This window comes from Cicer arietinum, chromosome 7, assembly GCF_000331145.2.
Source record: "Cicer arietinum cultivar CDC Frontier isolate Library 1 chromosome 7, Cicar.CDCFrontier_v2.0, whole genome shotgun sequence".
Classification (NCBI taxonomy): Eukaryota; Viridiplantae; Streptophyta; class Magnoliopsida; order Fabales; family Fabaceae; genus Cicer; species Cicer arietinum.
Window position 1 is genome coordinate 59,870,534 of NC_021166.2, and position 12,070 is coordinate 59,882,603.

The 12,070-nt window shown below is 30.3% G+C and overlaps 1 protein-coding gene across 2 annotated transcripts; it reads right to left on the reverse strand.

The window, feature by feature from the left end:
* Positions 1 to 853: 853 nt before the first annotated feature.
* On the reverse strand, positions 854 to 8,327 carry LOC101489477 (serine/threonine-protein kinase MHK). 2 transcript variants are annotated; one of them, XM_004510184.4, is made up of 17 exons: positions 8,185 to 8,327; positions 8,012 to 8,090; positions 6,870 to 6,938; positions 6,528 to 6,617; positions 5,689 to 5,827; positions 5,466 to 5,568; positions 5,242 to 5,294; positions 5,100 to 5,166; positions 4,522 to 4,633; positions 4,346 to 4,411; positions 4,159 to 4,227; positions 4,032 to 4,092; positions 3,773 to 3,877; positions 2,841 to 2,875; positions 2,680 to 2,725; positions 1,558 to 1,633; positions 854 to 1,157 (listed from the first exon to the last, which is right to left on the reverse strand). In XM_004510184.4, exons 1-17 carry the CDS (start codon positions 8,190 to 8,192, stop codon positions 1,028 to 1,030), a joined length of 1,308 nt encoding a protein of 435 aa, XP_004510241.1. In that variant the 5' UTR covers positions 8,193 to 8,327; the 3' UTR covers positions 854 to 1,027. The 2 variants fall into 2 exon arrangements, with proteins under 2 accessions (XP_004510241.1, XP_073219908.1); XM_073363807.1 differs by having other exon boundaries at positions 1,130 to 1,362.
* Between the last annotated feature and the right edge of the window lie 3,743 nt (positions 8,328 to 12,070).

Sequence of the window (12,070 nt, forward strand, 5' to 3'; positions counted from 1 at the left end):
GCACTTCTGCAACCAAATCCACAATCACTAACATTCGGTTGAACTATCAATGAACCAGATTAACCTTAATGGGAAGCCTATCATTCAAGAGTAGCCGAGCAAAAAGAAACACCTTCAATGGTACTAGTTGATTCCAACTACAAGTATGGATAGGTGAATCCACAATAACAACCTCATTTCAAAGCACATCGTAAGCAGATTTGGCTGAATAACCTCTTCTTGGGATCATTATGCCAACACCGTGCTTTTAATACAAAATATAAGAAACACTTTTCAAATAATATAAATTTATAAGAAACACTTTTATATTAATATGATTAAACATAAATCAATTTATGCTAAATCAGTTAGATCTAAAATCAATTCTCATCACACACATATTTGGATTGTTTGCTACATGGTGACTACAACAGACTTCATTTGTATCTTTTAAATATAAGCTTGCGAACACCCTTCAAAAGCTTAAGTTTGAACAATAATAAATAAATTAGATAATAAATAAATTAGACAATAAATGACATGGACCATCGATGTAAAATTATTTTACATTGGCAACCTATTACAATGTGTCAATTGTCAACGTCTTAAATAAAAACTGAAAAAGGAAAGTTATATAATTCTTTAATGTGGTGGCAAATTGTAATTTATTGTCATTGAAAAAATCTCTCCAGTATCAGTATATAGTCTTTATTCTCGTAAATCGTCCAAAAGTTGACATCCATGCGTTATAAAATGTCCAAAAGTTAACTTTCAGACATCAGAGCATTCGATGTTCTGAGTAAATGCCTTTCAAAAGTATACTTCCAGACAGTGGTATTCAGGACGAGGAAGTTGTTAAAATTACAAATTCCAATGAGATCAAATATCTTTATAGAGATTGTTAGGTAATTACATAATATTTCGCAATAATGTGAAACTATTTTTAATGCTAAACAGAGCTGTACAAATAATTAACTTGAATAAAAACTGCTTGATGCATTCTCAAGATTCAAGATCTTTCAGCATTGTTCAAAGTTCAAACAATCATTCAAAGGCAGTGCCCGCGCTGGAACGGAGAAGACAGGGTCAAAAATGGAGTAGTTAAGATGTTAGGCTGCAAAGGCTGAAAAGAAAATCCCGCTGTCTGTGGAACTCCAATTGGCTGGTGTTGAACAGATCTGTCAAGAAGACAAACCAATGCAAAATAAGGGAAAGGACAAATCATGCATTGCTGTCTCAGTTTGGTAAACAATGTAATGTATATACCTAATATCTAATTCAATCTTCTAGCAGCCATAGAGTTGCTTAGCTAAAAAGAGTGCAGTTGAATCCATTTCAACATCTTATATTTCTTTGGAGAGATGAAGCATTTAATCCCATATACTAAGCAAGATCACAATTAATTTTTATTCATTTAAAAAGTCAGAAACATAGTCTTGGTTCTACTTTTACATTACCTTATGATCCATAACATTGTGATATTTATTCCTCGAATATCACTAATATTATAAATATCAAAAATAAACGCCAAATTATAATGATACTGTCTGTGTGTGTGTAGTATAGACAAAAACTTACCCAAATGACAATGATAATGAAGTCTCTGCTGAGTTGTGAACTCCACTCTGATCAGGAGATAATAATGTCCAAAAAACTAGATCGCACAATAAAAGAACTTGTTAGTATCAAGTACAAAGAAAATGAAAGTTGACAGAAAAGTTTCAAAAGAGAAAAAGTAGAAATGTCACATCTCATTCAAGTAGTTCCACAATGTTAGCATTTTGTCCCTTGACACAAAAATGACCAATTGCAAGCCAGTCTTTTACCCAAAAAAACCTTATTCAAGTAGTTATTACTGTTGCTTCAGAGAAGTTACGAAGCAACTTTAGCCTTTAGGGTCAGGTCAACACAAGATTACATAAACAAAGGCTGCTTGTGCATTAGGCAAAACAATTTTTAGTAATTTCTGATGACATCACAGCACATAGGATCTGGTCAAGTAAGAAGTTGCAGCATTTTTTTTTTGGTTTCTCATAGGTTCCCTCCACTAAGGATAATCCTATTTGACGTGTGTCGGACACTAAATGTGGGTACTTCTCCCCGCAGGGATTCGAACCTAGATTCACCGTGTTGTGGGAGTCTAGCCCCTTCCACTAGACCCAACCCTCGTTGATAGTTCCTGCATCTTATTACTAGTATTGCAGTGTTTTTCCATATTTTCAAACAATTGTTTAACATATTAGTTCAAAATAAATATAAGATGCCATAAACAAAAAAATAAGTCACTAATCAAGATATAGGGTTGTCCTGGTATCATTATGATCGTCAGCTAATTTGAATTCTGTAAAATTTATGTGGTAGTTGTTCAAATATATATGGGGGTTCAATTGATTTCTTCTCTATTTTCTGGTAAGAGCGTTCAATTGTTTCACGCAAGATCTTAATGTTCAACACCTACACAATTTTACCATTTATGTATACAGAAGGATTTCTCCACTGTCTGTTTTGGTACTTTATCCTTTACGTAACATAATTCATTTATTAGAAAACAGAATGGAATTAGAATGCAGATTTCCTGAAAAATATGTCAAGATTGATCAAACTTTTAAAAAAAGTAAACACTATCTCTCCTCTGCAAACATAGGTAACTTGACTATGAAAGATTATATTGCAAATAGATGGTAAGCAACTAAGAATCACCTGATTGGTCTGAATGATCATTAAAATCCGAGCAAAAGAGCATATTCTGCATTTTCATATTGTATTGCGTCAAACGAGATGTAAACAGCTATCATATTAGGAGTTCATAATAAAAAAATGGAATATGATATGCTTCTGGATATACAGCACTGTACACCAACCTCTCCCATGCCCCGCGATGCATTTTGAACCACATCTGCAGGAAATGACAATAATCAAAAGGTCAGGAATGTCTACTATCGAGGGGGGAAAAAAATAAGACAGCAAAAGAAAATTTTTAATGTGAAGAAAGGTCAGGGTTACCAAATGTACAAAGTGAAGAAAATTTAATATTAGAAAAAGTTTAGACATTTCAGAACTGTGGGCGTCTTTAAAAAAACAGAACACAAATTCAACAAGAATATTGCTCAATATAGCATCCTTAAATGAGACACGTTTGGATAAATAAATATTCAACCCAAAGACATCTATTTATTTATTAGATAGACTCTCACCAATTCAATCAATCTTCTATAAGAATGAAAGCCTTGACTTTTTATTTTTATAACATACCATTGCAAGTTTCAAAGAATGGGAATGAGATCATAACTCTAGGGAGTTCTGTATTCAACATCATTCCGAAGGACAACAATTGCTAATTATATCATAAAAAGAGAGGGGTGTCATGAATAGGTTAACCACAGTTTTTATGACCATGGTCGGACATGGAGATTATTTATTTACAGAAAATAAGAAATGAGAAGTCATAATTAAATTAATATAGTCAGCCAACTTCTAGTATACGATAGAACTTCTGTTATCACTCTGTGCCAATTTGGCTAACAAAAGAGGCACCTCAACCCTCGAGACAGCACATTTGGAGAAGGATCAGGAAGTCGCCACAAATATTAAATTTGAAAATTGGAATTTATTTGTTATGCAAAGAGGAAAATTTCAACAAAAGAATTGGATTATTTCCATTATATTACAAACAAGCAACAATGACCACAATACTCTACAAAAAGTGGGTGGCAAGAAAGCAGTCACTTGGGCCAACAGATATTAATTACATTTTCTATAGTAAATAAATAGTTAAGATATACTAATACTATACCCAAGTTTGAAACACTAGGCTTTACAGCCAATGTCAAGCCAAGAAAACAATCATCGGGATCAGGGCCAAAATCCTGCAGCTTCAGCTCAAGATTTGGTTTTGCCCCTGAGAGCAATGCAGAAAAAAAAAAGCAATAAACACTAGTGTCAAAAGAAATTATCACAATGCAATTAGCATTTAACATAGTAGTATTTATCTAACAAACTGAAAGATCTCAAAAGAAGGATATGAGACAGAACGAAAATAGAAATTTCCTCACTCGTGCAACTCAGCTTCAGCTCGAGTGGATCACTGAGTGAACAAGGAACCCTTGTATCCACCTGTCCAGTATGTTAGTAAATTGGAGGAATTAAGTAAAATAGAACAGGCCTCGGAGAAAATGTTACATTGAAAAAAGAATGTTGCAGTGACTGATCCGCATCTGGCCTTCTTGATGGGTCCCATGATAACAATTGCTGCAAAATTTACACAATGCAGTAGATACTGAAAGATAGCACTATTTGACATAAATAGAACAGTCAAAATTTGTATTATTGATATGAAGACAGAAAAATGCTATTGACCAAAACATACTGTGATTAAATCTATAGCTTCCATGCTAGCATTTGGAATGATATCAGAAAGCTTCATAGGTGGAACCTGCACAACAATCACGGTTCATGGCAATTAAAAATATGGGACGTGTTGATGAAATGAAAAGACAATAACAAAATATTACATGACCGCACTACTGTTATGTGAACACTTACAACTTCTTGACCAACAAGGTCCAATAGCCTAGAGTTGTTCGCACCTATGGTGAAACAAGTTGAATCTGGCATACCAAGAACACAGTATATTTTGTACAGTTGATCTATTTCACTGACATTGAAGAAAAATAATTTTATAATTAAGATGTGATAAAAAGCCCAATAATACATTTTTAGGAATATACAAGATGAGTCAAAACCAAATCGTTGTTTATTTTGAAGAAGCTTCCAGTTTAGCTATCAAATGTCAGTATCAGCTATAATTTACGGTTGAGGAAAGTTTCATATTTATGACGGAATTATGTAAAACCAAAAGATTTTGTTATAAATAATTCAGATAGGATAATAATAGGTTGTTTCTAAGTCATAAAAACAATATTGCCCATTAGTAAATTAGTTATCAAAAACCTGAACCATAAATACTAAAAGTGAAAACATGGCTCCATAAAATATTCAAATGTAACCAGCATAGCAAATAGCTTGTCCGTGAATGAATAAAGTTTATTAAATACATAAGTGAATTGAGTTGTCTTGCCATCATCACTGTAGCACACAACCAAAGACAAAACATGAGATACCTTTCACCAGGAAATATGGGGGTCAAAGTAAAAAGCTCAGCAAATATAGCACCAATAGCCCACATGTCTGCAAAAAACTTGTGTTTATTATTCACCACCTCAAAAAGAAAATCAAGAGCAATATCAGGAGACTAATGCTTACCAACAGCAGGAGTATAACGTGGAGACTGCAACAATACTTCAGGAGCTCGATACCTAAATTCCGAAAAACAACATGTGACAAAGTTCATAACGTGATGATGAAATCTCTTAAATAAAATGCACTCACAAAATGTCCATAAAATATCTAACGTTCCACCCAAAGTTGTCCACAAAGATGTGTTAAAAGAGAGACTAACAAAGACGACGTGAGAGAAGATAACTCACCACCGTGTGGAAACATATTGAGTATATGGAGGCATTGATGATACTTCTCTAGCCAGTCCAAAATCAGCAATTTTAAGAACGTCATTAGTCACCAGCAAATTTTCTGTATAGAAGAAAACATTCCTATCAGATCATGATCCCTTTGAATCTTTTGACAGATTGAACTGGAAACATAAACACAAGGCACCATCAGAAATTTGCTAAATGGAGTTATATGCCTAACCAGGTTTTAAATCCCGATGAAAGAATCCGTTCTTGTGCATGTGACTAAGTCCATGGAGCACTTGCTTCATAAAGCATCGTATCTCTTCCTCTGACAAGGGCTTTTCTCTCTCTTTTATTAATTGATAAAGATTAAAATCCTGAAAGATGAAATGTTGTGTTAAGCACTCACTGCTAAAGCAGGAGTCAATAAAGACCTCCATCCAACCTTAAGCTTGAGCAGGTTTACCATAGTTACATAATTTGTGCAGTGACCAAAGAAATATTTTTCTTTATGTACTTTATTGTTTTTAAGTAGACTAGATGAAAAAAAATTAATTATAGCATACTGATTAAAACATTAGAACATACCACGAACCCAAATAATGTACTGACTTTGTATAACCCTCCCCCACCACGTACCCAATATTTCAAGAGTTGTGTACCGCGAGTGTAACAATATTGCATTTTCTGCCAAATTAAGATTTCAGGACATTGTCATGGCCCTGTTCTTCTAGGATATCAAAAGTGGTTTTCGTCAATGGGTGCACACAATTATTTCAGCCTGTCATTTAGGTAGTTTCTCAACCATTTCTGTTGTTTTGAATTCTAGGACAATATCATTTCATCCTAGTTACTATCCTCCTCCTCTCTATGAACAATTTTTTCCTCAACATTTACAAGATAAAGAGATAATATATCACTCTTCATTTTGATCTTTATGTGTTTTGTTAAAAGATATGTAAAAATGTCTATCAAGAAAAATAAGATATGTAAAAATCATTCAACATTACGAGATGAATCTTAAGTATATAAATCATAAATAAATAAATTAAAGTTGGACAATAAATATTTGTTTACCATGTATTCAAAAATGAAAAACAGTTCATTATTTTCTCTAACAACCTCTCTCAACTTTATGATATTTGGGTGATTCATTTTACGGAGGGCCTGCAGAAGGAATGCAATGCACATCAGTGGAGACAATCAATATTTAAATAGAAATCTTTTTGGTTTGAGAACAAAATTTCTATTGATTTCAATGTTACCTACACTCTATGAAAGCAAGATACCTGATTGAAAATCAGGGGACAATTTTGTAACAAAAATGCTCTCAAACCAAATAAACTCTAAAATCTTTACTAAGTTCGAAGAATGTATATTTAATCACCATGAGTACAAAAAATCTACTATAGTTCATACCTTAACTTCTCTTAAATTTGTATATTCTTCCCAGAAGCAAAACTTTCTTTTCAACCTTTTGACAGCAACCTGATAGATAAAATGAGGATAGCAGCATAACATCAAAAATATATCCCAAAATGTAACATCAGAAAGTTCACTTTATGGATATAGCACCACCTCATGAGGGGGAGTCAAAGTAAAACATGTTTTTATAATTAATGCAATGAAAGAGAACAGTTTTGATCTTCAATCAAAATGTATGTATAACATCTTTATTGCATTCCACCCACAGAATACCCAGTGACACATCTCACTTTAAACATATTATACATTTACTCTATACAATTAGATAGTGTTCTCATGTAGAACATTAGGAGTCTCCGATGTATCTTGATGGTGGTCCTGCTTTCCAGCGGGAGAGGTAGTTCTTAAAGGCACTCCAATGCTTAAATGAGCTACAATATAAGAGTAGTCAAAACAAAGAGATATTTACACCTAAGGGAAGTTCCTATATGTAGGTGTAAAACAAACTGAGGTTGTCTTCCACCAGTAAACTCTGCCGTTCAACCGGCACAGTCCAAATTCAATGATAAAAATGTATGGTTAATACATCATGTTGTCTCCTCCAATATTAGTGCCCTAGTGGACAAGACAAACATACGAACCAAACATGTCAAATAATCAAATAGTTGCACATTCATATCCTTCTTGAACAAGCATTTGCTGCTTGTATTATGTTGTATGTCTCCACTCTATAGTTGAACCTCATTATAAACAAAAAAAATTAACGTGAAACCCACCAAAACTCCTTGATGCATCCAAAAAGATGGTTAGAAGTTATTAAATCATGAAAGCCAAACTTTCAAGTATATACTCCTTCATATTTCCTTGTGTTTAATATAGAAGCACTTCAAATATTGAAAAAAATTAGTGAAGTCATACTGCACAACGATTATGCTTTCAAATTTTTGTTAAAGAATCATTTTATTAGAGAAAGATGAAAATCAAAATACAAAAGATTTGGGATACAGAGATAAAGAAAGGAAAATGTAGTTTGGGACAAACATGACACAATGAAAGATAATTTATGCTAGAAGAACAAAAGTACTTGAATAAGCTCAAGTTGAGAAGTTTGCTTTTAGTTAGCTAAAGTTGCTTACAATCTCATAAGTTCTCATATCACGGGCTTTATATACATGACCGCAAGAACCATCTCCGAGCTCTCTCAAAATTTTATACCTAAAGAAAAAGACAAACAAGAAATATATTAATCTGCTGACAATAGTGAGAACCAAGCAATTGTACACAATTCAATGAATGAGAAGAAACCAACCTTTCCATTTTTTAACTATTAACACTATAACCAATAACACTTCAGAGAGACTGGAACCGATTCCATGAAGAGGTGTCTAACTGTCGACACTGTGTTGGCACTTAGTTTAAAGATGTGATTTAGAGTTGAAAGGCAGCATGAAGCATTTAATATCATCAATAATCCACTTTTCATTGTAGAAGAAGAGTAAGCAGTATGTCAAGGAGTTGCAGCCTTCAGAACCTCTGTTGACTAGGTGGCAACGTTTGGATATTACAATGCCGATCCATTTTGATTACATTAACTTCAAATTGCATTAGTATATTGGAAAACAGGTGATAAGCTGCAGTAGAAAGTATAAATGTTGGTCCCTTTAATAATTAATTACCGCCTTAACATCAAGCAAAGAATAAGTGCACTTGGTAAGTACAATATTAAGAAAGTACAGTAATATATTATTTCACTGTGCAAACTCAACAATGAAAAATCACACCGTGTTAAGCCAACTCAAAGGTATTTACTACTACCCTAAGACTCAAATGCTTTATGGCATTTGCTCATCCAATCTACCCAAGAATAAAATACAAGCACAACACTGATCAGAAAACCAACCTTCCCAAGGAGACTCTGGCCCAAACAACTATGTTCTGTTGCATTTAAAATTTAACTTATACTCCTCTATTTAATCTATCCATGAAAATCAAAAATCTATTGGCCAGCTGTAAAGTTTCAAATTTAATAAGCCAGCCAGATCCAAGACTCGATTTACAGAACATGGAAATGAAAAGAGGAAAGAGAAATTATAAACTTAATGTCTTTTGATTAGGCTTCAATTGTGATAAATAATCACTTTTTATTCAGGAATAATCACTTTTTAGGCTGAAACTATGTGTTTCAAGACAGTCTAATTAGAGCAATCACTATAAACAAAAACCGAAACAAACAGAATACTGGAATTAAAAAATAAAAATAAAGTTATCATCCCAATGTACAACAATCATATATTAACCAAACGTCACGTTTCAACACAATCTGTTTAGAAATAATTCAAAAAACTAAATTATCTGATTTTGATCATTGTAATAAATTCATAAACAATTGCTTCAACTCAAACCAGTAATGAAAACTCATCTTCATTTTTCATTCATCATTCTCTCACAAAACAAACCGATCGTAATACGAAAATAAAAATCATAATTCAAGCTGCATTGGAGTTTTCTTACCTGCTTTAACCTAAAGCGAAGAAAGAAAGAAATACGCAGAATTTGAAATTAACGAAACGAAACGAAGAAAAAATTCAAAGAAAAATTGAAAAGAGAAAAATGAAAGAAAAAACGCACCGTGTAAGATAATTGGATATAATCGGAGCAGGGTCAAGAAATGAATAAGCACGGATCAGCAATGTGAATGAAGATTCTCGGAAAAAAGGTGATAGAAATTGATTTTTGAGAGAAAGAAAGAGAGGCGAAGAGGGGGAAAGGCTTAGAGAGAGAAAATAAAGAAGGCGTAGAAGAAAAACTAAGGAGAAGAAACCAAAGAGTTTATATTTATTTATTTATTTTTATTAAAAAATATTTATTTATTTTGTAATTTAAAAATATTTATTCATTCCAACTCATATAATATTTATTAATAAATTCTTTAATAACATACATAACAACAAAATATTTTCATTTAAAAAATAACAATAAAATGTATAAAAATATAAAAAATAAAGTGCATAAGACACTAATATTTTTTATATATTATATATAGTGTTAAAATTATTTTTCAATAACATTACATGTAAAATACAGTACAAAAATTATATCAATGTAAAATAAAAATTAATATTTTATTTTAAAATATAAAAGTTTTAGTTTTTCTTTAAAAAAGTTTAATTTAAAGTTGTTATAGCGATTAAAGGTGAAATACAATAATTTTATGTGGATTAAAAATTTATTTAACTTTATTTTATATGATTTAATTATGTAGAACAATTTAAGTATATTAATTATTTATATTTTATTAATTTAATATTATTATATTATAATAACTTTTTCATTAATATATATCATGTAATTTAAAATATATCATATTTTTTATTAAAAAGTTAAAAATACTAAATTTTAAAATAAAATAATCATATTCACAAATTAATAAAAATAAAATGATTAAAACTGTTATTATTTCAAATATAAACTTATTGACTCAACTAATTTTTTCATGCATAAAAAAAAGAAACAAATAATACAACCTTTAATATTATGATCCACTAGTATTAAAAAAAGAAATTGTGATGAAAAATTTAAATTAATATACTAAAACCCCCTTTTAAAGAATGAGGTTATATATATATATATATAATATTTCATTTAAATTATATTCTACAATAATTATTTTAAATTAAATATACTAAACATTTATATATGTTAGTATTACATTTTTTTTACAAAGCATAATTACATTATTAAAAAGTCTGAAAATTGTAATTTAACAAAAAAAATCTAATATAATAGTATCGATATAAAAGAATATTATTTATATAATAATAGACTTCTAAAAAAATGTTTTGATTATGTTTATCAAACAGAAATAATACTGGTGACATAAACTAGATTATATATCCTTGTTGGTCAATCAAATCTATTTCCGTCCTTAACTATCCAAATTTTAATTGAAAAATAATAAAATAAAAATGTTCTTAGAGTAATTAAAATATGGAGAGAATAACTATTTTATATTTTTATTTATATTTAAAAAGTTTAAAATAGGGATTGCTTGGCTGTTAGTATGGTGGGGACGGTGGTCCCCACACTGATATAAAAAAATGTTTATTAATTTAATATTATTATATTATAATAACTTTTTCATTAATATATATCATGTAATTTAAAATATATCATATTTTTTATTAAAAAGTTAAAAATACTAAATTTTAAAATAAAATAATCATATTCACAAATTAATAAAAATAAAATGATTAAAACTGTTATTATTTCAAATATAAACTTATTGACTCAACTAATTTTTTCATGCATAAAAAAAAGAAACAAATAATACAACCTTTAATATTATGATCCACTAGTATTAAAAAAAGAAATTGTGATGAAAAATTTAAATTAATATACTAAAACCCCCTTTTAAAGAATGAGGTTATATATATATATATATAATATTTCATTTAAATTATATTCTACAATAATTATTTTAAATTAAATATACTAAACATTTATATATGTTAGTATTACATTTTTTTTACAAAGCATAATTACATTATTAAAAAGTCTGAAAATTGTAATTTAACAAAAAAAATCTAATATAATAGTATCGATATAAAAGAATATTATTTATATAATAATAGACTTCTAAAAAAATGTTTTGATTATGTTTATCAAACAGAAATAATACTGGTGACATAAACTAGATTATATATCCTTGTTGGTCAATCAAATCTATTTCCGTCCTTAACTATCCAAATTTTAATTGAAAAATAATAAAATAAAAATGTTCTTAGAGTAATTAAAATATGGAGAGAATAACTATTTTATATTTTTATTTATATTTAAAAAGTTTAAAATAGGGATTGCTTGGCTGTTAGTATGGTGGGGACGGTGGTCCCCACACTGATATAAAAAAATGTTGTGTGCGATTACCTATATGCCATCCAACTACTTTAACATCAACAGAAATTTTGTATGTGCGATTTTACCCTTAACTTTAATAGCTCATAAGACGGTTTCATCCTCATTATTAATCGAAAGACAGTTTTACCCTTCTTAGACGGATAAGGTTAAAGGATTGGAAAGTCATTAAGAATAAGATTCTGGTTTTAGGGCCATTTAATGGCCACGTAGACGAGCATATTCTGTTTCAGATTCCTCCATTGGATTTTTGGCTTTTTGCTACCAAACAACCACACGGCTAA

Excerpts from the sequence above, each read along its gene's own strand:
- LOC101489477 (XM_004510184.4), bottom strand. Across the intron at positions 6,939-8,011 it reads ATATGAGAACTTATGAGATT|GTTGCTGTCAAAAGGTTGAA; the intron begins GTAAGCAACTTT and ends TTTATCTATCAG. Across the intron at positions 4,634-5,099 it reads CCCATATTTCCTGGTGAAAG|TGAAATAGATCAACTGTACA; the intron begins GTATCTCATGTT and ends CTTCAATGTCAG.